General features: G+C 46.0%; 2 protein-coding genes across 2 annotated transcripts; one reads left to right on the top strand and one right to left on the bottom strand.

The window, feature by feature from the left end:
* The first annotated feature begins 3,546 nt into the window (after positions 1–3,546).
* LOC118087164 (chymotrypsin-like elastase family member 2A) lies at positions 3,547–14,107 on the top strand. The gene is made up of 8 exons (XM_035119551.2): positions 3,547–3,651; positions 6,431–6,519; positions 7,368–7,465; positions 8,479–8,607; positions 9,533–9,669; positions 11,416–11,561; positions 12,800–12,952; positions 13,989–14,107. Exons 1-8 carry the CDS (start codon positions 3,597–3,599, stop codon positions 14,004–14,006), a joined length of 825 nt encoding a protein of 274 aa, XP_034975442.1. The 5' UTR covers positions 3,547–3,596; the 3' UTR covers positions 14,007–14,107.
* A 2,336-nt stretch (positions 14,108–16,443) lies between these two features.
* CASP9 (caspase 9) lies at positions 16,444–27,117 on the bottom strand. Its single transcript, XM_035117445.2, has 10 exons — positions 26,955–27,117; positions 25,644–25,857; positions 24,637–24,726; positions 24,350–24,387; positions 23,003–23,179; positions 22,042–22,131; positions 20,744–20,891; positions 19,147–19,305; positions 18,456–18,565; positions 16,444–17,508 (listed from the first exon to the last, which is right to left on the bottom strand). The coding sequence occupies exons 1-10, from the start codon at positions 27,084–27,086 to the stop codon at positions 17,416–17,418; spliced, it is 1,251 nt and encodes a 416-aa protein (XP_034973336.2). The 5' UTR covers positions 27,087–27,117; the 3' UTR covers positions 16,444–17,415.
* Between the last annotated feature and the right edge of the window lie 870 nt (positions 27,118–27,987).

The raw sequence follows: 27,987 nt of genomic DNA, 5'->3' as shown, positions 1-27,987 counted from the left end.
AAACCGGTTTGGCTGGTTTAGCAGCCTCTTCTATTGGATTCTAAGCAGGTCTCAAAAGGACCTGGGTGTCATCTGGACTGACTCCCCAAACTCAGGAGATGGAGGGAGGATAGTAAAGCAAAGAAAGAGGTGGGTGAGGAGGGGAAGGAAGAGAAAGGAAAGAAAGATTCTCTCTGTGAAGAATAGCCCATGGAGTACAATGAGATATTCCCCACTTCCACAGCCATTATCTTAAGCATTATCTTAAGCTCCACCTCCTGCTCCGATTTGAATTCCAGACTTTTGTACTGTGTACATTTCCCCCTCCCTGTTGAATATCCCTTCCTTTAAAAGCTGCCGCTTTTAAGACAGGCTTCAGCCCCTGGACCTCTCTTTACATTAGCTGCTGCAGTTCAACAGGATTAGTCCCTTCTCTGGAAAGAGGACTCTATATGTTTCTTGGAGTGCTTCCAATCAAACTGTTTTCTCCTGTGTATACTCCATAGATGTAAAGCACACATACCCACCCCAAGAATCTTGGGAACTTTAGTTTATCTATCACAAGCCTACAATTCCTATCACCCTTAATATGACAGAATTTGTTCATTTTTAAAACAACAACAACAACAACAGCAACATGTGCTTTAAATGTATGCTGTGTATGCAGAATACTGACTATTTCATGAGTTTTAATTGCACTTGAATTTGCCAGTATGCGATTGAATCCCACCCAAAAAAGGGACTGTCTGGAAAGCAGTATCAGCAGTCTGTTGTTGTTGTTGTTGTTGTTGTTGTTGTTGTTGTTGTTGTTGTTGTTGTACCCCGTCCATCTGACTGGGTTGCCCCAGCCACTTTGGGCAACTTCCAACAGATATAAAAATACAAAATACCAAACATTAAAAACTTCCTGATACAGTGCTGTCTTCAGATGTCTTTTAAAAGTTGTGTATTTATCTTAGATTCACAAAATGTTTAGGGGTATGCATACCCCTGCGTCCTCCCAGGAAAAAGCACTGCCTAGGTACTGTATAATAATTTGTGCAGCTGTCAATAAATTTGTGAGCAAGTCCTTCATAGCCTGCGAACCTTCCACCCCATCGTAAATTGATAATAATGCTACCTCTGGACTTTCAGACAGCTTTAACCCAGTGATTTCTGTTACCTCCATCTCCTTTACATCTGATGGGAAGGTGTTCCATAATGCGGGTGCCACTACCGAAAGGCTGTCTGCCAAACCACCCATGCAACATCTGCATGTTGTGTGTGTGTGTGTGTGTGTGTGTGTTTAGCCAGAGGCCATGCAATATGCTACAGACAACTGAGGTGCTAGCTACCGGTAGGTCACACCACTCCTTTCTGGCCAACCATCTATAGACCATTATTCCTTCCTCGCTAAACAAGTACAGTGGTACCTCAAGTTACAGACACTTCAGGTTACAGACACTTCAGGTTACAGACTCCGCTAACCCAGAAATAGTACCTCGGGCTAAGAACTTTGCTTCAGGATGAGAACAGAAATTGTGCTTCGGTGGTGCGGCGGCAGCGGGAGGCCTCATTAGCTGAAGTTGTACCTCAGGTTAAGAACAGTTTCAGGTTAAGAACGGACCTCCAGAACGAAGTTCTTAACCTGAGGTACCACTGTAAGCGGATGAATTTTAGCCAATGGAAACTGAAGCTCATGGTTCAAAACAAAGGGGCTGATTTAAATCTCTCCCATCCCTATCTGGAGATACGAGAATTGAAGCTGAGACCTTTTGTGGACAAAGTAGGCACTCTGCCACTAAGCCTCAGCCCTTTCCCAAACCACAGCCCTAGAGAGACTCACCTGGCATCTGCTTCAGTAGCACCTTCATTATAGGTAGGGAGGGGAAAGAAATTTGATTCAGTTAACACTTAAAGCTAAATCTATTAAGCAAAACACAGTGATTCCTTGAAAGGGGCACTTATCAGAATTTGGTGGTGCGGTTTTCCTAACAAACAAGGTTTACAAAAATGTATGTATGGGTACCTTCCAATATATTGAGTCCCCAAACTGGAACTCGCATCTTCCTACTCGACCTGCACAAGATCACAGAGCCTCAAACACGTGCTTTTTTTTCCAGGCTGTGCTCACACGGTGCACAAAAATGCATGTTTTGGGGTGCCTCATGAGATCGCGGCCCCGAAAGAGTGCTTTTTCAATTCAAAATCTTGGGGTGAAATCACGTGAGATCGCAGCACTCAAAATGGAGATACAGTACAGGCATCCCACTCACCTCTAATACCGGGGTTACATTCCAGGCTCTAGTGTGCATAAGTGAAATCTTGAAAAGTGGAGAGCACCCTCTTAAAAGCCTCTGAATGCTTATTCTTCCCTGCTCTTCAGCTCTATCAACAATCCAGACCAGAATATCTAGTGTTGAAGCTCTGGGGCTGGTTGGAGGCTGGGGGACGTGCAGGACAGTGGCTGCTGCGCTACCCCAGGCGCCGGCTATTAGGCAGGGAGGCTGAGCAGCATAAACAAAGCCTGAGCCTATGGTCTCTTCGGGGCTTCGTCTACCCTCACTGACATCCTTTTCGGTCTCCAGGGAGGGTCTCTATGTGAGCCACAAGGACTCTCCAGCTCTCCCCCACCATTTCCTAGTATGATTCTATTTATTCATTACTTTCCCATTCTCACGTATATACACGATCACGCATGAATAGAACAGCTGTAGGGGGTGGGGGTGGGGAATGCCTGTTCTCTAATGCAGGGATGAAGGATCATGTGTCTGTCTAGACACTGTTGGAGTCTTACTCCCCAGCCAGCATAGCCAATGCTCAGGGATGATATGGGGTGGCCTCCCACCTGTGGGGCCGCAGGATGGCTGCTTTTCAGTTTGCTCCTTGTTCCAAAAAGTGCCGGTTAAACAGGCTTGCATTTAGGGGTGAACTGACATCAATTGCTGCCCCATTCCCTGCCCTTGACCCTGAGTGCTATATTTAGGCCACATTTCAAGGCTGCTTACAAAATACCCTCGCATCACTCCACCTGCAGGGTTCCCAAAAGGTGACAAGAGTTCCTTGATAGTTTCTGTTTCGTTGCTGAGCTCTGCAAGGTCGTGGCACACCTCCCCTTTTCTTGTAGATAGGAAAGTCCCGTCATGTGTTATGTTTCCCCTGACCCTCTGCCAGTGGCGTAGCGTGGGGTGCCAGCACCCGGGGAAAGGCAAGAAAGGGATGGGAGTGTCACCATGGGGAAGGGGGATAGCATGTTGCCATGGGTCCTCCTCCTCCATTTTTAGTGCAACCTACGAGATGCAGGTTTTCTCGGGAGGTGCAGGATTCTCAACCGTAGCCCCTCTGGTGCCGGCCTTCCCCTGCCCAGGCTCCCGAATGCACAACGGACACACACACCCAATCTTCAGTACACACCAAAGCTGTGACTTGGGTGGGAGAACAAGCAGCTGTGGGGATATTTTGGCACGGCCTTTGGGAGGAAGGCAATGGAAACTTTCTGACTGCCACGTCTCCCAGTGGCACACAACCAATGCAGACCTTTCCATGCCACTGATAGCATTATCAGCTGGACCTGCCACTGATAAACCTGCCCAGAATATAAGACCATTGGATGGAGAGCAAGACTCTTCTCAACAGAGATGTCCTCCGCCATGATTGGAGTCCTCTTCGCTGCTCTGGCATTGGCCTACGGGGGTATGGTTTGGACTCAGGATGAATAAGAGGGTGCCTTTCTTCAGGCAATGTGTAATTGCCCGGTTCATAGCCACAGGGCGTGGAGGTGGCCTCCACTCCTTTAGACGACTTTCAGAAAAAGAGTATCTAGATTATGAATGAAGGAGAGCTCAGCCAACCATTTACTGGCCAGGATAGCAAACATAATAACAGAACTTCCACATGCAGAGGCATTCTCTCTCAGAGGCTCTGATACCAGGGGCAAACCATGGGTTCGTCTCATTCATTCAGGCTCCTCAGGGGCATCTCTCTGTCTTCTTCTGGAGACGCATCACTGGGCAGATGGACCTCTAGTCTGAATCTGGGAAGCAAGTGGTGTGTTTGAATGGGAAGCCTGGAGAGCAGGTCAGACACTAGACCGTCCTTCGCAGGCTGGGGAGGTGCTCTCAAAATGCAGCGCAGAGAGGTGGCAACTCAAAATCCAGCAGGAGCGATTATGGTCTAGCAATGAAGAATGAGCACCATGGTGTTACATGGCTGCAAAGACCACGTAACTCCGGTCTTGAAAGACGTGGATTGGCTCCCAGTACGTTTCCGAGCACAATTCAAAGTGTTGGTGCTGACCTTTAAAGCCCTAAATGGCCTCGGTCCAGTATACCTGAAGGTGCATCTCCACCCCCATTGTTCTGCCCAGACACTGGGGTCCAGTGCCAAGGGCCTTCTGGCGGTTCCCTCGCTGTGAGAAGCCAAGTTACAGGGAACCACGCAGAGGGCCTTCTCGGTAGTGACACCCGCCCTGTGGAACGCCCTCCCACCAGATGTCAAAGAGAAAAACAACTACCAGACTTTTAGGAGACATCTGAAGGCAGCCCTGTTTAGGGAAGCTTTTAATGTTTAATAGATTATTGTATTTTAATGTTCTGTTGGAAGCCGCCCAGAGTGGCTGGGGAAACCCAGCCAGATGGGCAGGGTATAAATAATAAGTTGTTGTTGTTGTTGTTGTTGTTGTTGTTGTTGTTGTTAACAGCAGCAGAGTAGGATTTTTTTTTACAGGCTGCTTATATGTTGCTTGAAACTGCTCTGCACGTGTCAAGCAGATAAGCAGCGAAGTGGTTTTTTAAAAAAGACATCTGAAGGAAGCCCTGTTCAGGGAAGTTTTTAGTTTGTGAGGTTGTATTGTGCTATTATTACATTTTGTTGGGAGCTGCCCAGAGTGCCTGGGACAACCCAGTCCGATGGGCTGCATATAAATTATTACCGTGTTTCCCCTTTTTTAAGTCGTAGTCATAAAGTAAGCCAGGGCAGCAATTTTAAGCATTTGAGAAATATAAGACATACCCTGAAAATAAGACATACCTCCATGTCTGCCAGCTCGGGGCCTGAAACTGGCTGCTGCAGCATGGAGCGCTCAGAGCGCCCAGGCGCGGGCAAAGCAAGAACATGGAGGTGCTGATCAGCTGGAGCGCGGGAATTAGTTGTTCCTGGCTCAGCTGGAGCGCACGCGTAGGAGGAACGCAGCAAAGTCAGCCCTGAGGAGGGAAAATGGCGTTTAAAAATGCCGTTTGAAGCGCCCACCTCGCGAAGGAAAAGCGCCCCGCCGGCCACCGCCCTGCCCAAACCAGGGCTCTCTCCCCTCAGTCACCCCCAGATGCCCCGCCGCTGCTCTCCCCTCCCTCAACTGCCCCTTCTTCCCCAGCCGGCTGCCCGCGTTCCTCCAGCCGGGGCACGCAGCGGGGAAAGGGTGTGCGACGGCTGAGGCAAACAGAGGTGGCCGGTTGCCCAGGGGTGGGATGGTCAAAAAGGTGGGTGAGAAGGGAAGGAAGCTCCTTGCTCGCCGCCTCCTCTCTCCCTCTCCCTCTCTCCCGCTGGGCGCCTTGGCCCCGGGGAGGTGCAAGGAGCCGCAGCAAACGCGGAGGAACAGGCGGCCAGGGGTGGGTCGCTTTCTCCGCCTCCTTGGAGTTTGGGCTCCGTATACAGGAAGGAGCGAGCCCGGAACTGCCTCCCAGCCAGCAGCCCCTGAGGAGCCGCCTCCGCCGCCGCCCTCGAGCTTCTTTTCCCTCAGGCGGCTGCAGCGTGGAGCAGATCATGAAGTCGGGCAGATCATACCGTAATAAAAACCGTACCGGTAATAAAAAAAATACAGGTAATACACCCCACCGAAAATAAGACACCCTGTGGTTTTGGGGGGTGGAAAAGTTATAAGACGGTGTCTTAAAAAAGGGGAAACACGGTATTATTAAGCTCAGGCAAGCCTCGAAATAAGATGCACAATTGATTCTACTAGGATATGTGGAAAACCTCTCTGGATGCTTTTCTGATATGTTTCAGGCACTGAAAGCCATTTTGTGGGCTCTGTGTGTAGATATGGTGGGATGGGGAGGGGTCTGCATTTCCAACTCACCCAGGCTGCATACGCAAAATAGTTTTGAAGCACGTTCAGAGCTCATTTCTCTCCCTCAAAGAGTTACGGGCACTGTCATTTGTTAAGATTTGCTGGGAATTGTAATTCCTTGAGGAGTGAACTGCCATGCCTAGAATTCTTTGAGAGCTCTGAAGGTCTAGTATTATGTACACAGCCTGTACAGACTCAGCAAAAACTCATTTCTTTCACACACACTCCAATTTCCAGTTGCTCAGCCACCACCAACTCCTGAAAGGAGTGGTATTGCGTAGAGTGAAAGAGAGTTCTTACGACAATATAGGCATGCTAATTTGTAGCCTGAGCATTTTGCTCCCTTGACCATCCTCCATCTGTTGTGCTGAACCTTCCAAGAGCGTCTGCATTGTGTCCTTTTTGCAGCCTTCAGTTGTGGGGTCCCAACCTACAAGCCCAATGTAAGCAGAGTTGTCGGAGGGGAGGATGCCCGGCAGAACAGCTGGCCCTGGCAGGTAAGATTCAGCTTTGCAGTCTTTTTGTCCAACTAATTGTCTGTCTCTCAGCATTGAAAGCTGAGGCTCCAATACTTTGGCCACCTCATGAGAAGAGAAGAATCCTTGGAAAAGACCCTGATGTTGGGAAAGATTGAGGGCACTAGGAGAAGGGGACGACAGAGGACAAGATGGTTGGACAGTGTTCTCGAAGCTACGAACATGAGTTTGACCAAATTGCGGGAGGCGGTGCAAGACAGGAGTGCCTGGCGTGCTGTGGTCCATGGGGTCACGAAGAGTCGGACACGACTAAACGACTAAACAACAACAACAGCATTGAAAAATATTCCTTCCCTTGGCTTTCCATCATGGACTCTTTCCCTGAGGACTGGGGGTGGGGTGGGGGTTGACATGTCCCATCCATCCCAGCTGTGCCATGTTCCGCTGTGTGCTCAATTTCCAAGACTCAGAAAAACAGGACCATCTCTGTTTTTTGTGGTGCCTCCAGACAAGGGCTGGTTGTGGGGTGGGAGCTCCCATGCATGCCAGAGAAACAGGATTCCACCACAAATTTGAGACATTGACCCTGTAATGAGAGAGGAAACAGTTCCAGGAAGTTGCCCCATCTCCGGTTTGTCAGCTATGAAAATGTACCAGATATCAAAGTCAACCTGTCAAAGTCCTAGTAATGAAAGGAGGGGGGGAAATCAGATTCAAATGTCATTTATAACAAAATGCACACTTTGAGCATCTGGAAAAGGGATAATTTCAGGAGCAAACTTGTTTCGGCTCTGATTTAGGTAGCGTGAAGGGAGGTCCAGGATTGGGCATCCTTCAAGCTCATCCTGAGACTTGTCTATCATTCTCAGGCTTCCCTTCAATATTCGTCCAGTGGAAAGTGGCATCACACATGTGGCGGGTCCCTAATTGCCACCAACTGGGTCATGACAGCCGCTCACTGTATCAGGTACGTCAACACCCCTTTAAATAGCTGCTTCCATTTAAGACTCTGGGGTTCTTGGCATTCTGGAAAATTTGGCCACTCCTGGTGGTCTGTGACCAGTTATGAGCACCACAGTTGGAGAAGGCTATTGACAAGGTGGGGCGTGAGCAGAGGAGGGTGACCAAGATGTTCAAAGGTCTGGAAACCAAGCCTTATGAAGAACAGTTGAGGGAGTTGGGTATGTTTAGCGTGGATAAGAGGAGACTGAGAGGGAATATGACAGCCATCTTCCGATATCTGAAGAGCTGTCACATGGAAAATTTAGCAAGTTTGTATATGCTGCTGTTCCAGAGGGTGGGACCCGAACCAATGGATTCAAATGACAATGGACTAAACTTCAAGAAGGATTCTCTGATGTTAAGAGCTGTTCAACAGTGGAACAGACTATCATGCAGTGTGGTGGACTCCCCTTCATTGGGTTCTTTAAAGCAGATGTTCGATGTCCATCTGTCAGGGATTCTTTATTTGTGATTCCGAAACCACCATCCAGGGCCCTCTCCAAGGTGCTGATTCTTGCCTTCCAATCTGCCTGGAATGCTGAGACTCTGACCTCCCACTTGCTTGGACCATCACATATTGGTCACTGAGAGAAGATACTGGACTAGTTGGGTCTTTGGCCTGATGCAACGAGGCTCTTCTTGCAGTTGGCAAAATGAACGGTAGCCCATGAAAGTGTTTGACATGCAAAAAATACTGGATTGTATTCATAATAATAAGAGCTTCTGGCCCATCTAGTCCAGCACCCTGTTTTCACAGTCGCTAGCCTGTGAGAAGCCAGCAAGCAGGACCCTCAAGTGTTAGTCGTACTCAGAGAAAGACCCACTGAAATCAAGGCAGATGACTCGTTCAGGTCCACTAATTTCAATGCGTCTATTCTGAGTAGAATGTAGTTGGATACAACCCAACTCATTTGATTTTTCTTCTCCGTTATGCAAAGAAACACTCTCATCCCTCACGCTTTTTCTCCATTTCTTCAGTTCTGGTCGGACTTATCGTGTCTACCTTGGAAAGCACAGTCTCTCAGCCAGCGAGAGAGGATCAGTTGCCATTTCCCCATCAAAAATCATTGTTCACCCAAAGTGGGACGCAAGTAGACTTACCAATGGGTAATATAATAGCTTTTCATAAAGCAAGAAGAGAAGAAATTATTGTGGCCAACAGTGGTGGTGGTGGTGGAGGGGAGATAAAGTTAGTTTTCTATATTATTATTTTTCAAATCAATGCTAGTATTTGTCATGCCATCAAAGTCATGCATTTATTTTTTCTGAGTAAATCTTACATTTTTCATGTGACAGCCAGCAGCAGCATTGACAAACTGTGTGGCTGAATTACATTTTCTAACCAAGAAAAATGGAACCCCCTACTTGTCAGTGGATGCATGGTTTAATCCTGCTTTCTAGCTGCAGGATCATCCCATGTCTTTACATGTCCCAGGTCTGGCATCACATGCAATATCAGGTGTGAGGTAAGTGGGTGTGGTTTGAGGGGGGAACAGCCTCACCAGCAAAATTTGTGGTGTGGGTCACATTTAGCCTCGGGGCCAAAGGTGCTCCACCTGTTGGCCTAGGGGCTTGTCAGTTAATCCAGAGTCTTTGCATTCATTTGCCCCAACCCTAGGAAATGTGGAAAAAACCCTGGGCAATTTATCTGGAATCCCCTCGGTGCGGTTTTCTAGTTTCCATGCGCACTATAAGCCACATTCTCACCTTACATTTTAAACCATTATAAGACTTTACCAGTCATGGCTTCCCCCAAAGAATCCTGGGAACTATAGTTAGTAAACCCTTGTTCTCCTCACAGAGCTACAATTTACAGAGTGGTTTAACAACCAGTCCCTCTTCCCAGTAAACTCTGGGAACTGTAGCTCTGTGAGGGGAATAATGACACCCAGCACCCTTAGCAAATTACAGCTCCCAGAATGCTTAGGGGGGAAGCCATGACTGTCTAAAGAGGTGTAATAATGCTTTAAATAAACGGATGGATGTGGCCTGCTCTTCATGCCCATTTTTCCTCTTTCCCCATCAAAACCAGGAACGATATTGCACTCATCAAACTTTCTCAGCATGTTACCTTGAGCAACAGCATCCAGACAGCTTGCCTCCCAAAAGCCAACAGTATCTTAGCTGCCAACTATCCTTGTTACGTAACTGGATGGGGAAGGCTGAGAAGTAAGTGTTGTGATGGATTTTTTTTAATTAAAAAAATATTATTATACTTAATTGCAAGCAGTTTGCGACTCATTTCCCTTTTGAGGCGCATAAAGTGCAGCAGTGCAGTGATGCGCTCAGAAGTGCAGGGTCCCTTTATAAGAGTCACAGCCATGTCCCCATCTAAGATTGTACAGCAATCTTTATAAATATAGAACAATAATAGTTATGGATGCATTGCAATAACAAAAGTCTCCATGTGCTACATTTCAGCTAGATCTACTATTTTATGGGCACATTCTGGGCACACTTCTCCTTGATGTTTCTCCCATGTGATTTCTCCAGACTGACCCTAAGAGCCAATCTTCAGTGGCTGATTCACCACCTGGATAGCTCAGTTGGTTAGAGCATGGTGCTGATAACACCAAGGTTTCAGGTTCGATCCCCGTAAGGGACAGCTGCATATTCCTGCATTGCAGGGAGCTGGGATCTACAATTCTATGAGTCGATTCCTTTCACTCTGATTGGCTCCAATCAGCACCAAGAGTGAGAAGACTTCTTCTCAGGTGCTAAAATTCTCCCCTTTCTTGCCCATTGGGCATCTCTAGGTGAAATTCTCGTGCGCGAGGAGCAGGGTTTTTGTCACACTCACTTGACTTTTGAGGTAACTAGGTTTGAGATGTTTGTTCTGCAAATTATCTCCCTCTGCAGCTTTCCCCAGCTCCCCATGTTTCTATTAGAAGTCCACTGGGAACATCAGGAGGCAACACTTCTCATGGGGCTTTGCTCAGATCAGCAAGCATGGGCAGCTGGGGGCAGTGGGCAGGGGTGCCAACTTAAACAAAATATAGGGGAGGCCCAGGTAAGCCCCACCCCACATAATCAATCATGTGATGCATTGCATGCACATCATTTGAATGGCAATGCCTATCAACTGTGGGGGCTCCCGGCCCCCTCAAATATTTTATTGGGGGGGCTGACGGCCCCTCAGCCCCTAGACGTTGGCTCCTATGGCAGCGGGTGGGGCTGGAAAATCCTGCAGAAATGTTTCCTGGAAAGAAAAGCACTTCCAACACTCCCTGCCATCTCGCAACAACGAGGTTACAATAGAAGCTTCTTCCTATAGTGCTAGGGGGATGAAGACAGGGGAACTACCAAGCAGTTTATAAATCTTTTAAATAAATATGAAATAAATAAACACTGCACGCACCAGCTTTCTAAAGTTCCCTGAGAATGAGGCAGAAAACTGGAAGTCTCTTTCACAGGGGAAGAGCACATTCAAAGGATGGGTGAGCTTTTTTTAAAAAAAAAAAAGCGAAGTGCTAGGACGCCTATCGTGGGACACGGGTGGCACTGTGGTCTAAACCACTGGGCCTCTTGGGCTTGCCGATCAGAAGATCGGCGGTTTGCGATGGGGTGAGCTCCTCTTGCTCAGTCCCAGCTCCTGCCAACCTAGCAGTTCAAAAACATGCCAGTGCAAGTAGATAAATAGGTACCGCTGCGGCGGGAAGGTAAACGGCATTTCCATGTACTGCTCTGGTTTCGCCAGACGCGGCTTAGTCATGCTGGCCACATGACCTGGAAAAACTGTCTGTGGACAAACGCTGGCTCCCTCAGCCTGTAAAGAGAAATGAGCACCGCAACCCCAGAGTCGTCTTTGACGACTTAACTGTCAGGGGTCCTTTATATTCACCTTTTTAGGACGCCTATTACTTCCTTGCTTGACATTGCTCAATCTCATAAGTCTCTTGCTTTGGTCTCTTCTAGCAAACGGTCCGTTGCCAGATATCCTGCAGCAGGGACGCTTGCTTGTGGTGAATCATGCCACCTGCTCCCAGGCCAGCTGGTGGGGCAGCTCGGTGAAAACCAACATGGTCTGTGCAGGTGGTGACGGCGTGATCTCCAGCTGCAACGTGAGTGCGTGCATGCATGCAGGTGTCAGGGTAGGGGCAGCCCAATCCAGTGGCCAGAAACAACACGCCTTGCAATTGGAAAATGTACCAAGAAACCAGATTTGCAATGCACAACTCATTCTGGCATTCACAAGGGATGGAGGTGAAATTTAGCTGGGTTTGCATTTGAGTCACACTCCCCGAAACAATATATGAACCATCCTTCCAGCTCAAGATAGCCTGCACTGCCTGGCAGCAACTTCCCAAGCCAGAGGGGCAGGGCTGGATTTAGCTTTGATGAGGCCCTAAGCTACTGAAGGCAATGGGGCCCTTTATATGCCCAGCTGTCCTTTGGCAACAACAAATTGTCACTGTTTTTTTTTGTGTTGAATATATGCTATGTGGTAATTTATGGACCTAATAGGTATCTAAAGCCACTTGCACATAACAAAGTATGTATTTTATCAAATTGTTGAACTGAAATACAATTAAGAAAAAGTATATTAATAGTGAAATACAATTAAGAAGTATATTAATAGTGAAATAATTATTAAGCTCTAACTTAAAATGATTTTTATTCACAACAAACTTAATAATGCAAACACAATGGCATTTGGCAATAACAAAAGTTCCTATAGAAACAGTTTACAAAGACTCATAATCTAGTCTCTAGAAACTTGCTATAACATGAAATAATAACTGTAGGTTTTATTTTATTTCTTTTTTATCTTATATTTGGGAAATGTGCATCCAATGTTTCCCCCTTTAAATTTTTTTGGGGGCCCCCAAGAGAGTGGAGCCCTAAGCCATGCTTCCTCAATCTCGGCCCTCCAGATGTTTGGAGACTGCAATTCCCAGCATCCCTGACCACTGGTCCTGCTAGCTAGGGATCATGGGAGTTGTAGGCCAAAAACATCTGGAGGGCCGAGGTGGAGGAAGCCTGCCCTAAGCTATAGCTTGTTTAGCTTATACGTAAATCCGGCACGAAGAGAAGAAGAATGGGGTCACGAAGAGTCGGACATGACTAAACGACTAAACAACAACAACAAAATCCGGCACTGCAGAGGGGTCTTTCCCAGCCCTTCTGGAGCAGCCAGAGGTTGAACCTTCTGCATTCAAAGCAGGTGCTCTAAGCACTGAGCCCCAGCCCTTCCCCCAATCAGTTATGCCCCTGTACTTTCCCATTCCCTATTCCTCAACAGAGAGCATTTGTGGTGACCCAGGGCATCTCCATCAAATTCTGTTTGGCTTGTTTACAGGGGGACTCCGGTGGCCCACTCAACTGCCAAAACTCTAGTGGGAAATGGGAGGTGCACGGAGTGGTCAGTTTCGGTTCCGCTCTTGGGTGCAACTACTACCGCAAGCCATCTGTCTTCACACGGGTCTCTGCCTTCAACGACTGGATCGCGCAGGTGAGCAGCACACCTTGAGGCTGGCCTGCCATCCTTGCCGCTTAATATGGATGCTTTGCCAAGAGTGGGCTTCAATAGAGACAGAACACATTTGGGATGAAAGGCGGCAGGAAAAGGTCTGCCTTTCGACTGAGGCAACACCCACATTTTCCTCTGGATTTCTGAAGCGTCCAATTCCCCAGCTCTGTTTCCGATGTGAATTTGTTGCATTAGGAACACACACACACACACACACACACACACACACACACACACACACACACACCCCTTCCTCCCCCCTTCATTTCTGTATTTGATTTCTGCATAGTGCTGCCACAGGCATGCAATTCGAATTCATTCCCCCCGAAATCATTTACAGTACAAAATATTTTGCCCCTTTGAGCCCTCCCCAAAGTAAGCACCACATTCAGACTGGAAACGGCCCTCAAGATTCAGCTGCCAGTCTGGGCAGGTTTCGTACATGGAATTGGAAGTGTGTGGTTTCTGCAGAGGGAGGAGATCATCTTTGCCTCAGGTGACAAGATGTCTCTGGGCAACCTAGCAGGCATCTCTAATGCCTCTTATCTGCCCATCCTGCTTTTAGAACACAAAGCAAGGGTGGATATGGGCGAAAGACGGCTGCAGAGATTTTGGTTTCGAAAGGAGGGTCTTTGGCAGCCAATCCAGGTCCCCAGTCATAGCCATTATATGCATCTCGAGCCCCTATCCCACCATTGCCATCTGCAATAACCAGCTCATGTGAGACAAATGGGGTGAAGGGAGTGGGGGGGGGGGACATGCCACAAAAATGCAATTTACAAGTTTTATACAATGCTTGTTTTTTTAAAAACAACAAAAAACGCCCTCTAAGTGGCTTATGTAAGAGATGATAAAATATGCATACGAAAAGGCAGATGAAATCAGCAAACATCATAAAATGATAAAAATACAGATGAAACCTTTAAAAAAACGAATATATGCAAAGGCAAATGAGCCAATGCTTCTTGCTTTTTGAGACGAATGCTCACATTTCCTCTTTCTTTTGCATTGTCTGTAGGTAATGGCACAGTATTAAGGGAAGGAGTGTTGGAGCCCAGAGAGAATCGGCCAGGAACACCATCTTAAGAATAATAGGGTACCAGTTGCACAATAAAACAAAAGCAAACATTGCAATAATCCATGCAAGAGTGTCCAGTCCCAGATGCTGGGAGCACTTTTTTTTTTTGTATCTATGATCTCCTCTTTTCAATTCACCGCCACTTTGCCCAATGCAACATGCTAAATAGCATTTTCCAGTTCTTCCGATGAGGGGTTACAAAATTCAACATGTGCTGCTCAGGTACATGGTGGCATCTCCTCGCCGGCTGATTTAGGGTGCTTTATTCAGTTCTTATTAACACTGGTTTATTACTGGCCTTCTCAGCCACCGCCTCAAGGTGATTTAATGCACGAGAGAATTAAAAACAGTCAAAAACACAAAAGTAGCAAATACAAAAGTAAAACCTTTGGCGGAACCAAAGGTTGCTTTTCACTCTGCATGCATCCGATTCACCCACACACCAGCAGAAATTTCTCCAATACATGCAAAGGCAATGACCACATTGTCTCAATAGAGACAACCAAGGTAACTTGTCAGGAAGGGATGCATTTGCCAAAATGCAAGGACTCTCCAAGCAGCTGTTAAGTAAAAAACATCATGTTTTTTTATTTTTCATTTCATAAAATTAATATACAGTCTCATTGTAAAAATAAAAAATAAAAAAGCAACCCTCAATGCAATTTACAAAAGAAAAATGCCATAAAATCATCAGTAAAAACAGTTGAAAATTGAATTAAAAACAGATTAAAACACCTGTCCACATTCTACATATCTGGGTAGACTAGCCTAAACAAAGACGTTTTTTAGCAGGTGTCGAAAAGAGTACAGTGAACACACCAGCCCGATGTCAATAGGCAGGGAGTTCCAAAGTTTTTAATATATTTTATTGATTTTATAACAAATACAAAAGGTATAAAAAAGGGGGGGGAATACAAAAAACAAAAACAAAAACATAAAAAAGAGGAAACATAGAAAAGTACTTATTCACACTTGAGCAACCATATTGTCAAACTTTTATTTCCTTAACAATGTAGTGCTCCAATATAATTTCTTACTCTATCGACTTCCTCTATCCCCCCCTTCCACGTTTCTATTTATAACAAATATAGCACTCTCTAATTCTTAAATCCATTCTTCTTCTAAATTACTCATTGTAGATATTATTCTTGATCCATTTTAACCACAAATTTCCCATATTTCAAAATATCATTTGGATCTAGAAATCGTAATGATTATTTTACATTTAATCTTATTTCCTCCTTACTACAGTGGAACCTCGGTTTATGAACACCTCGGTTTATGAATTTTCGGTTTATGAACGCCGTGGACCCATCTGGAACGGATTAATTCACTTTCCATTACTTTTAATGGGAAAGTTCGCTTCAGTTTATGAACGCTTCAGTTTATGAACAGACTTCCGGAACCAATTACACCCATGTTTCAGTTTATGAACGCTTCAGTTTAAGTACTTTGCGGACCCGTCTGGAACGGATTAATCCACTTTCCATTACTTTCAATGGAAAAGTTCGCTTCAGTTTATGAACGGTTACTCCGCGGACCGTCTGGAACGGATTAATCCACTTTCCATTACTTTCAATGGGAAAGTTCGCTTCAGTTTATGAACGCTTCAGTTTATGAACAGACTTCCGGAACCAATTGTGTTCATAAACCGAGGTACCACTGTATATCTAATTGCTTCTTCAGCCTCTTTATACTTCCACTTCCCTTATTGTCCATTTTTAATCTTATATTTCTTCTCTAAATAAGTCTTAAATTTCTTCCAGTCTTCTTCCACCGTCTCCTCTCCCTGATCTCGGATTCTCCCAGTCAGTTGAGATAGTTCCATAAATTCTATCAGCTTCATCTGCCAGTCGTCCACAGTAGGTAGATCTTTGGATTTCCAATTCCTTGCTAATACAATCCTAGCTGCTGCTGTGGCATACAGAAAAAAGTAACATCTTTCTTTGGCAATTCTTTCCTTGTTATTCCGAGTAAAAAGGCAGCTCCAATCCCCCCCACTCTCAGGGGCTCCAAATTGCAGCCTTGCCGGGGGGGGGGGGAGAGCTCGCTCTTGAGGTCCGCCAAGCGATCTGCCTCCAAAACGCACTATTTGGAGTTCTTCACGGGGGTCCGTCTCGCTGGGACGGTGGCCCCCTCCTTTGAAGCGCCGAGATCCTCTCCGATGAGAGAATATCCGACTTCAATGGCGCTGTGACCAACCGGAAGTCGCTGGGAGTTCCAAAGTTGCAGGCGCAGCCACACTAAAAGATTTATTTCTTACAAATGCAGAATGAATATTATGTGGCACCTGTAACAGTACCACTTCCACAGAACTAAGCAGTTGAGTGGGCATATTTGGTAAATTTGTCAGACAAGCACCCTAAAGATGGCTCAAGTTTCAGGTAAAGCAGACTCTTAAAAGTTTCAGCAGACATTGCAAAGAAAAACTGAAACAGGCATGAACAGACGCCACAAGGGCATGGAACTGTCAAAATTATCAGGATGTGGGATGCTCTTCAGATCATGCTCTATCCTTGCTCCTGCCACTGAGCAGATTCATAGACATCCATACAGGCAACAGAGTTTAAATAAGGAACGAAGACGGACTGCGCAGAAATAAAGATTTAATCGTGCACACACACAACGTACGCATCCTCTTCCCCCAGCGAAGTGCTTTTTTAAATTATGGGGTTGTAGCTGACCAAGTCCTACTCAGAGTAGATATGCTGAAAACAATGGCTCTAAGTGAGTCATTTCCATTCCTTTCAATGGGTCCACTCTGAGTAGGGCTAACTTTGGGGACAACCCTCAATTATTCATCTGCGGCCTGTTTACACCTCCAACATTAGCTGGCTTAACAGCTGCGGCTTCTTCTCAAGCACTTTTGCAAAGGAGAACGAGCAACTGAAAGAAGCAATTTGGAATGCCCTCAATATAGACACAGAAAAAAGTAAGAGAGGGGGGATCTTAAATAGCTGGAGGACACGGTGAAATGAGGCAGGCTTTTGATGCAAACTGGTTTCCCTGGCCATTTTCTTCAAGGATCAATGGGCGATTCGGAAACCAGAAAAAGAAGAGAGGAGTCTTTGTAGAGTGATGAAATTTGCTGCTCTCAAGGCTTCAAGACAAAGGAAACAAATCCGTAAGATCTGGAGATACCGCAGCTCTCTAGATATTGTTGGGACTGCAATTCTAGTCATCCCAGACCATTGGCCACGCTAGCTGGGCATGATGGGAATTGTAGTCCAATAACATCTGGAGGGACACAGGCTCCCTTTCCCAGCCACAAGACAGCTGCTTCAGCAGCATCTGACTGCTTGACATCTTCTGCGAAGGGGCTGGTATCTTCCCTTGGGTTTGGTAAAGGCAAAGCTTTGCCGAGGCTTCATTTGGCCATGAAGAAGAATCGCTTCCGGAGGAAGTTGAAACAGCCAGGCATCTGCTTATATTCCCCTTTTGCAGAAACAGCATTTGCTACCTGGGTGAGAGAAGGGAGAAACCATTTGCTCCACCTGTTCTTACACACAAGCATCACATCAACAAAAGGGATGTTTCAAGCATCAGATGACAGATGGCTAGGTGGAGCAAGAGACTGGAAATTTGGTGGAAGGTCCACAGCTCAGCTTTGGTCCGACTTTGTCCAAATTTATTTAGAATCATAGCATTGTAGAGTAGGAAGAGACCCCAAGGGTCATCTAGTCCAACTCCCTGCAAGGCAGGAATCTCAGCTAAAGCATCCATGACAGATGACCAAACAACCTCTGCTTAAAAACCTCCAAGGAAGGAGATTCCACAAACTCCTAAGGGAGACAATTCCACTGCCGAACAGCTCTTCCTGTCAGAAAGTTACTCCTGATGTTTAGCTGCAATCTCCTTTCTTGTAACTCGAAGCCATTGCCTCAAGTCCTACCCTCCAGAGCAGGAAAAAACAAGCTCGCTCCCTCTTCCGTGTGACAGCCCTTGAGATATTTGAAGTTGGCTATTATACCTCCTCTCAGTCTCCTCTTTTCCAGACTGAAAGTACCCAGCTTCTTCAACCATTCCTCAAAAGGGTTGGCTTCTAGACCTTAAATTAATTCTGACATTAAGCCACAATATTTTGTTCTTTTTGCTTCACAGCACACATATAATTCCACAGCTTAGAAGACTTCTGAGCCCACACACAACCAAGTTCTTACTTTTTTCAACATAATTAGTAAACAAGCTTTGAATCCAATACATAGATAGTAAGAAGCCTCATTTCCATAGGGATAAAATTATCCAGTTATGAATCCCTGCTCTGACATTCTACTTCAGCCAACTGTGAGTAACGCTGAGGTTGCATCCTGCACTGCAGATCCTGTACTAAGAAGGAGGCTAGGGGAGATTGTAGAGTTCTTTCCAACTCCTAAGCCAGGCCTCCCAGCTCAAGCACGCAGAACTTACCCTCAGAAGCATGTTGAGCAGGTCTTCGGAATGGGCATACTGTTCCAACACGTGGTCCAGGGTTTCGACATACCAGGAGCCTGTGCGCTTATTCCTCCAGGACACAAAACCTGCAAGAAAGGAATCAGGGGAAAACCAGTGAGAAGTTGTGCGGATCCCACGATCTCACAGAAACACAGAAAAGGCTTGCAGAAAGCGGAACTGGGTGCAAAAAGCCAGCTTCCTAAGAATCTCAGCAATATTTTTTTTTTAAAAAAACAAGTGTCTAGTCCTTATGACTGACAATACATGCTTGAAAGTTGTCCGGGCAGCAGGGCTGATCCGTGGTGGTGAGGAACAGCAGAGCTGTTTGGCCTCGGGCCTCAACATTAGACACTTGTTAAATTTTTGCCATTTGGGAAGTATCACAGGCCAACACCCCTTTCACCCCTCATAGCATGCAAAGGTGCATCAAATGGATAGGGGGCTCCTTCTGTGAGGCCCATACCGTCCAAAAGTTCTGGGAAAGCACCTGCTTTTTTTGGGGGGGACAGCTTCAGCCTACCATGTGCTGATCAACTCTGAATCTATCAGTGAGGGGAGGGAGCAAGGCAGAATCCTTACCACTGCCACCCAAAAGCAAAATCTGAAAGAAGGAAACTCTGCAAGCACCTGCAGATTTTTGCCTCCCTTCACTGCTGCTGCTGCTCACCTGGAAAAGTAGAGTAAGACACCAGGATGTCACTAGGGGTGGGCAAACTTGCAACAGCATCTGTCTGATCAGTGTCTCTTGCAGGCACCTGGAAGGGAGATGCATCCGACTCTACAGCAGAAGGGTCAGAATCCACTTCAAACCCCCGGTCCTTCTTCTCTAGAAAACCCAAGCACATAGACCTCTCAAAAAACATCTACAATACATGAACCATACAACAGCGTGTTTAAATATTTTTTTAAAAAACATTAGTATGGAAAATAATGGCCGTGAGGAAATAGGATCGGAAGATACAGAACCGGATGTGAATTAACTATTCTACAATAAGCAAATAAATATGGAGTGTTGTTTTAATATATGGCTACAGGGTAGACAGTGTTAACAAAGACGAAAAGGATTTGTTGTTTCCCAATGTGAAGGAACGGTGGTTGATGTTATTGGAGGTAAAGTTGCTATGTCGGAGTGGAGGAAGAGGATTGCTGACATTTATCAATAATACTAATTGGAGAACCCCTTTTAGACTTTTTGTGTGGAAGGAGAAATGAATGAATTTGAGACATTTGGGTCTGAAGATTGGGAAAATATCACTTAGCAGGAGCAGTAATAGCTGGACGTCATCCTAGAGTGAATACTTTGAATAATCTTTTTACCTGTAAAGGACAGGTGGAGAATCAGAAGCCCTTTTTATTTATCACCTTTTTTTCATTCTTCTATTATTTTCGATGTCCTCTGGGTCACGCTGGGGATTTTACACACCTGATGGTGATGGGTAGTTGACAAAGGACCCTGGTGTGAGAGGCAGGGAAGGGAAGATCTCCCAGGTGGGAGGCTGGGAGAAGAAAGGGAACCTCTCAGGTGAGAGCTTAAGAGGGTCCACCCCTTTCTGTGGAGACAAGGGTTAAGATCTACCTTGGAGAGAGCACTTTATATTCCCCCCTTTCCTTTTTTTGGGGGGGGGGTCATTTAGATTAGTTTGTTTTTCATTGTATGGCATGATGAAAAAGTTTCACTAAAAGTTTTTTTTAGTGGGGGAGAGGGTTAGACAAATTCATAGAGGAGAGGGCTATCAGTGACCTCTAGACATGATGGCTATTACGCTGCCTCCACAGATGGAGTCGGTAAAGCTTCTAAATAGCATTTGCTGGAAACCACAGAAGGGGAGAGGGCTCTTGTGCTTGGGTCCTGCTTGAGTTTTCCCCTTTGGGGCATCTCGTTGGCCACTGTGAGAACAGGATGCTGGACTAGATGGGCCATTGGCCTAATCCTACCAGCTCCTCTTAAGCTATTAACTCACTCCTCATTCTGAAAACACCTTGAATCTTGAACGCTACCTAGTTTCGGTGACACACTAGCCCAGGCATCCCCAAACTGCAGCCCTCCAGATGTTTTGGCCTACAACTCCCATGATCCCTAGCTAACAGGACCAGTGGACAGGGATGATGGGAATTGTAGTCCAAAACATCTGGAGGGCCGGAGTTTGGGGAAGCCTGCACTAGCCCCTGGCCTCCTTTGGCCTGGTTCTGGTCCTCTCAGAACAATGGACAACTCCCTCCAGGTCCTGGACTCTGAGTTCCCAGAGCCCTGTCAACACACTCACCTCCTCCACAAGCTTGAATGAAGAAGAGCTTGGGTTTCCCTCTCAGGCTGGGGCAATGAGTTCCATTGAAGTAGCTGACCATCTTTTCCACAGCGATGGACCGCCCATCTGTGCCATAGATTCCACCGGGAAACTGAATGTGGCTTGCCTGCAAGGAGAGAACCGGTGGCTGGCAACGGTATCCAAATAAATTCCCATTTCCAGGTACCAAGCCATCTCTGATGTCTCTTTCCTTGTAGGTGGCCTTAAAAGCTGCCATATATTTAAAGGGCTAGCAATTCCTAGACCTTCCACCATGGCTACTGCCATGCACCCTACATGGGGGTGCCCTTGAAGATGGTCCAGAGCAGGGGTCAGCAAACTTTTTCAGCAGGGGGCCGGTCCACTGTCCCTCAGCCCCTGTGGGGGGCTGGACTATATTTTGAAAAAAATATATGAATGAATTCCTATGCCCCACAAATAACCCAGAGATGCATTTTAAATAAAAAGAACACATTCTACTCATGTAAAAACATGCTGATTCATGGACCGTCCGCGGGCCGGATTTAGAAGGCAATTGGGCCACATCTGGTCCCCAGGCCTTAGTTTGGGGATCCCTGGTCCAGAGGCTACAACTAGTGCAAAAAACATTGTGCTGTCACCAATGTTTCTCCTACTCAGAGTAGACCTATTGAAATTGATGGACGTGGCTACTTGGGTCTATAAATTTCAACAGGCCTATTCTAAGTAGCATTTAGGTGGATAAAACCATTTACTTAGCTAGAGAACTGCACTGCAAAATTTGGAGAAGTGTGAATTTCAAAGGATAGCATATTGTTTTGGAAAGTGCCTGTTATGTATTAAATTCCTTAGTGCTCCTGTTCAGGGTTGCAGCCAGCCGCACCCTTTTCCAAACTATGCCATTCCATCTTTTTTTCCTCCCTTCCTCAAACAATAAGCATTTAGGGGTCTCCCCTGAACCCTGCCAACAGTGCCCTCATGTGGGTGAATGTTGCCATCTTGGCTACGAGAAGGATCAATTTATGAATTGCTTTCCACGGAACATGCTAAAGCAACTTAATAGTAAAATTATAAAAGCATCGACCATAAAAACAAATTTAAAAATTTGGGGTGCAAACTAGCTTTTTCCTAATATGGAAATATATGCAGACTCATTCAATTATATAAAAATGGATCAACTAGCGATTTTAGATTTCTTTTCAAAAGAATTTTGAAGAGCACCATTATCCAAAGAGACAGCTCTCTGCCCCAAGGATCTTACAATCCTAGGATGTGAATGGAGCACCAGCCTCTCCTACCTGACAGCCGTGGGAAAGGAGGACAACCAGGCAACAATCAAGAGAGCTGTGATCTCGCGTGGCCAGGCCCTGCAGCTCCGCGACAATTTCCTGCAGATATTTCCAAAGGTCTCACATTAAGGACACCCACATCAACACAGCTTGCAACCTCAGCTTTACCCCCTCTAGAAACCCCACCCTGCTGTCAAAACTGCTGAAAGAAAGCATCAAGTCGAAGCCTACGGGAAGGAATGCACTCCTTAATCATGCAGGTTCCCACACTGTCGGCTGGAGATGATGGATGAGGGGGTAAGTGCCACCATCCCCTTTCCAGCTCCTGTTCCTTATTTGGGTTCCCCGTTTGGCTGTGGGGCTGGAATTCTCACTGCAAGGAAACATTCCTTGGGGGCTTGTGATAGTCAAGACTAGTGATCGCTAAGGAAATAAAGCAGAAAAAGAGACATACTAGATCAGGCCAAAGGGACCCTATCTAGTCCAGCATCCTGTCTTTCTAGGGGCCAATATTTTTTTAAAAAAATCTGAATCATGAAATCATTGTAACCTGCCCTGGGACATGCTGGTGAAGGGCAGGTAAATAATACTGTAATAATAATAATAATAATAATAATAATAATAATAATAATAATAATAATAATACAGTGGTACCTTGGAAGTCGAACAGAATCCGTTCCGGAAGTCCGTTCGACTTCCAAAACATTTGTAAACAAAAGCGTGGCTTCTGATTGGCTGCAGGAAGCCGCGGAAGTCCCGTTTCAGGTTCTAAAGAATGTTCGCAAACCGGAACAGTCACTTCCGGGTTTGCGGCGTTCGGGAGCCAAAACGTTCGACTCACAAGGCATTCGGGATCCAAGGTACGACTGTAATAATAATAATAACAGGAGTCCTGAATGTGAGAAACAGCAGCCCAATGCAGTACTGCTCAAGGCTGTGTTGTTTTCTGCGATGGTTCTGAAATTCTCACCTGAGCTTTAAGATCCCGTCGGGTCAAGACCTCAAAGCGTAAGGATCTGAAGCGGTTCTCCAGCTTCTCGCAGTCCACATCAGACCCAGCCCGGGAGGATAAGCCAGAGGAGCTGCTGAAGTTCACATTGTTGATGATAAGGCAGTAGCCGCAGGGGTCCGTTCTCAGGACGTAAACCTGTCACGCAACACAGGAGGTGGGAGCGAGAACCAGCTTGTTTGCCATCAAAAGCGTCCGGGAGAGAAAGGTGAGCATGAAAGTGCTGTCAATCGATGGGCCCGCCCACCAAAAAGGCTCCCCACCCCAGAGCCTAGGGAGAGAGCTGCAAGGGCCGGTGAGAGAGGCCAGGAGACACGTATTTGGGCCCTGCGACTGAGGTTGCCCACTGCTGGTTTAGCTGGAGGTGGGAGAAGACCAAGTTTCCATATATTAAACAACCCACAGGGGCAAGGCCCAAGGGTATGTCTCAAAGGGAGAGGACAACAGGTCAGGCTCTGTGAGCAGGAGGCCCCAGAAGGCAGAGGGCCTTCTTGGTAGTGGCACCCACGTCCTGTGGAACGCCCTCCCACCAGATGTCAAGGAAATAAACAATTATCTGACTTTTAGAAGACCTCTGAAGGCAGCCCTGTTTAATGAAGTTTTTAATGTTTGATGTTTTATTGTGTTTTTAATATGCCCAGAGTGGCTGGAGAGCCCCAGCTAGATGGGTGGGGTATAAGTTAATAATAATAATAATAATAATAATAATAATAATAATAATAATAATAATAGATCCCGAGCATCCCCATTAGAAAGGATTTCAAGAAGCAGTGCCAGGATTCGATTCCTGCATTGCAAGGGGTTGAATTAGATGAAACCCCCCCCCCCAAGGGCTGCTGTTTCTCACATTCAAGTCCCTTCCAACTCTACAATTCTTTGGTTTTAGGAAAGGGCCCTTCTTGAGGTATGTTAGGCAGTATTGTGCCATCATGGGATAAAGGCAACCTTGTTCATATGTTTGCAAAGGTTTTTATAAGTGTGTTCTAACAGACAAATGGAATACAATTTTAAAAAAAATTCACCCAGTTCACCACCACCACCATCATAATTTATTTCTACCCTGCCCATATGGCTGGGTTTCCCAGAAGGTTAAAAATACATTAAAACATCAGTCATTAAAAACTTCCCTAAACATGCTCACTGGTGATTCTGGCCAACATATCACACTAGTCTAAGCACTGTGTGTGGAACACTTCTGAGCTGCCACAGAAAAAATTAAGGTGGACAAAAATTAAGGGGGCTACCAATCCCCACCCACCCGCAAGCAAACCCTAAATATGTTGATTGCAGAAATGGTAATAAGCTAACCGTTTCAGAGGTCCTTCTGGTATTTTCTTCTACAGAGCCTAGAGAATGAGGCAAAGGTCAAAATATAAATATTTAGAAATATATTTAATGTATATAAGGCAGTGGAGCCCCCGTTTTTCAAAAGCCAACCCATGGACACCCTACTTTTGAAAATTTTGATATCTCCATGGTAGTTTTTGTTATGTGAATGTTGCCACAGACCCACCGGGTGAGTTGCACACCATCAACTGGGAAATCTGATTTGAAAGAAATCAAAATCTGACATAAGAAATCTGATTTCTCCTTACCCCGAGTAGCCGTGATGTCATGGGACAGTATCTGGCGTCTCTCATTTAGTTCTTGAACAGGAAGAGGCAAATTTCCAGAAGTCGTAATACCTGCAAGGATAGGGACTGCTGTGTTTCTGCACAAGTTTCATGTGGTGCCAAGATTCGGGATGTGCACGCATGCACTCCAAGTAACTGCTCTGTCATTATGGGCTTGATGCTTTTGGGATGCATTCACACTGCAACAACTGCAGGCCAACCACAGTACAATTAAACCTGACCCTTAATGATTAAACTGGTATAAAGTTTCATATGAGCAATGCAATACAAGAAGCCAACTTTCTTTCCTTGTAAACACTGCACAGATGCGGCATAGCAGCAAGAATCATCTAGGGCAGGGGGTGGGAAAGCTGGTGCCCTGCAAATGTTGATCAACTACAACTCCCATCTTCCATGACTGTTGGCTGTGTTAGCTGGAGCTGATGGGAGCTGGAGTCACAGGTGAGCCACTCTTGCTTTAGGACAACCCCCGGGTCCCAGTACCATAGTGTAACTGAGCAAAAATTTGCTCAATGGAAATAACAGGATTTTCTCCCCCTCTCTAGTCCCATCTTCATCCTCCTTTTGACATTTCCTTGCATCTGTTTTAAACTGCAACCCCCCTCACATAGGGAACATGTCAAGCCTGCTCTTCATAAAGCATAATGCACATAGATGGTTCTACAATAGCCTCCCTCTAATAGCTTCCCATCCTAGCCAAATAAGAGGGATGTATCAGCATGCTCAAAATAATCTCACGGTTTGCTGAAGTTAAAAAAAAAATCACTGTTTTGGGAAAAGGTACGGCTGGTTGTTAGCTTGAACAGGAACGCTCTACACCGCAACACTGGGTTGCAGTATTAACAACAAATGACCTCTGTTTGTTTTTCGCCCTGATTTCTATAGATATAGTTTCAGGACCATGGAGGCATGCTAAAATGAGGTTATAAAATTCCCCAACTGAAACAAGATCAGAGAAGAAATCATACGTGGATCCCTCAGTTCAGAATGTGGATGGATTTCAACTGGCTTTAGATCAGCTGGCTGCAACTGTGGCTGGTCACCTCCTGCACTCAGCAAAGCGGCCAGGTCATTCTGTCCAGTTTCTTGGAGACACCAGATGAAAGCAGGGAACGCTCGCTTCCCACGAGTCTGCAGGTCAATAACCAGCTGCCTGGCCTGGTCTCGGCGTGTACCTGCTTTCTGAAGACAAATGAAGGTTATTCCTGCTGGAATTTGTAAACAAAAAAATTCACAAACAGCGCATGCATACTGGAGAAGATGAAAACGGAGGGCAGAGGGCTAGGCAGCAATATTGAAATCTAGAGCAGCCTTGCAGACAGCAACCAGTCAGCAAGCCAGGCCTTTGTTGGGCGCGGTGTTGTTCAATAACTTTATACTGTATATTAATTGGATGAAGGAATTGAGGGGATGCTCATCAAATTTGAAGATGACACCAAACTGGGATGGGTAGATAGTCCCGCAGAAGGTAGAATCAGGATTCAGAATAACCTTAGCAGATTAGAGAACTGAGCCAAATCTAACACAACAAATTGCAATAGGGAGAAGTGTACGGTTCTACAAATTAGACAGGAATAAAATGCACAGATATAAGATGGGGGATACCTGACCTGACATATGAAATGGATTGAGATATCTTAGTAGACCACAAGCTTGACATGAATCAACAGTGTGATGCAGCAGTACCTTCACCCCACCCCCACCCTATCTTGCTGGACTACATATCCCATTATCCCTGGAGTCCGAGTCCAACAACACCTGGAGAGCCACAACTTCCACATCCCTGGCTTAAGTCACACTTTCAAAATGATGTCCATTTTCTGCGTCATAGTCTCAGTAATGTTCTCTCAGTTCTGTTGAAAACAGAGTTATGTTTTCAGAATTTTAAATTCTGGACTATTTGTATCTTCTGCTTTTTTTTTTTTAACTGAATGCCACTCTGGACAGGCACTGCCCCAGAAAAGCAGCCTAAAATATTTAAAGGCACCCCTGAAACTTCTCCCAGCTGCACATTCCTATCTGTGTTTACTAGAAAGTAAATACTATAACAATGGATGGCGCTCACCACCAGATAAATGAAAGCAATCCAAGAGCCAAAATAGACATAAGGCAGAGTTCAACGGGCTTACTCTCCTGTAAATGCACATACAGGATCACAGCCTCAAATACTCCCAAGCTGTGGGATCAGCCTTTTAAGAAGTGAAACTTGGGGAAGGCTGGAAGAGATCCCTTGAGAACAAAGGGGCCGCTTGTACGGGGGAAGAGAGCAAAAGGCACACCTGGATCTCCTCGATCATATCCGGGGTGAAGATCTCTTGGTGCAGCAACAGCTCCCAGAGGGGTTCCACTTGCAACTCCTTCACTAGGCGCAGCCGAGCCCGCCGCAGCAACTGCCTATGATCCTCCTCCATGGCACCTGCTGGGCCGCTTCTTCCGGGAAGGGAGATCCTCCCTTCGACGCGTCAGGCGGCTCCGCCCCCTCTGACGTCTCAATCCAAATAAGGACATCAGAGGGTGACTTGCTCTCGCTTGCTCGGCGTCCTGTGCGACGCCCCTTTAACCCTCCCACTCCCGGAGCCTTTCCACTCCTCGTTATGGGAACAGCCCCTTTTTGCATTTCGAACGCATGTCAACATTCTACCTAACTAGATAGGCTCGCCTAAGCAAAGATGCTTATCGCAGGCACCGGAAAGCGTATAGCGAAGGCAACTTGGATTTCGTGTTGGAGGAAAGGTTGGATATAAATGAAAGACTGAAATAAATAATAATGGCCCATAGTCGGGGGCAATGGCAGAGGTACCGGTAGTATGCCAGCAGCACAGACAGGTTAGCCAGGCCTGTTATATAGCTTTATTTACACTGGCACAGCTGCACAAGCAGGGCAATCCTATAAGTGTGTTTACTTCGGCCCAGATTTCAATGAGGCATCTTTCTCATTGGAGGCAAAGGCAGGGAGCCTTAATAAACTGCAGTTCATATTAATATTTAGACTGCTGTCCTATATCTACTTACTTGGGATTAAGCCTCATTGAATTCAATCGGGATTACATATGCACTGACTTGTACAGGATAGAATCATAGAATCATAGAGTTGGAAGAGGCCACAAGGACCATCTAGTCCAACCCCCTGCCAAGCAGGAAACACCATCAAAACATTCCTGACATATGGCTGTCAAGCCTCTGCTTAAAGACCTCCAAAGAAGGAGACTCTACCACACTCCTTGGCAGCAAATTCCACTGCCGAACAGCTCTTACTGTCAGGAAGTTCTTCCTAATGTTTAGGTGGAATCTTCTTTCTTGTAGTTCAGGAAT

This window comes from Zootoca vivipara, chromosome 6 (assembly GCF_963506605.1).
Source record: "Zootoca vivipara chromosome 6, rZooViv1.1, whole genome shotgun sequence".
Lineage (NCBI taxonomy): Eukaryota > Metazoa > Chordata > Lepidosauria > Squamata > Lacertidae > Zootoca > Zootoca vivipara.
This window is presented reverse-complemented; position numbering and strand designations above follow the sequence as displayed.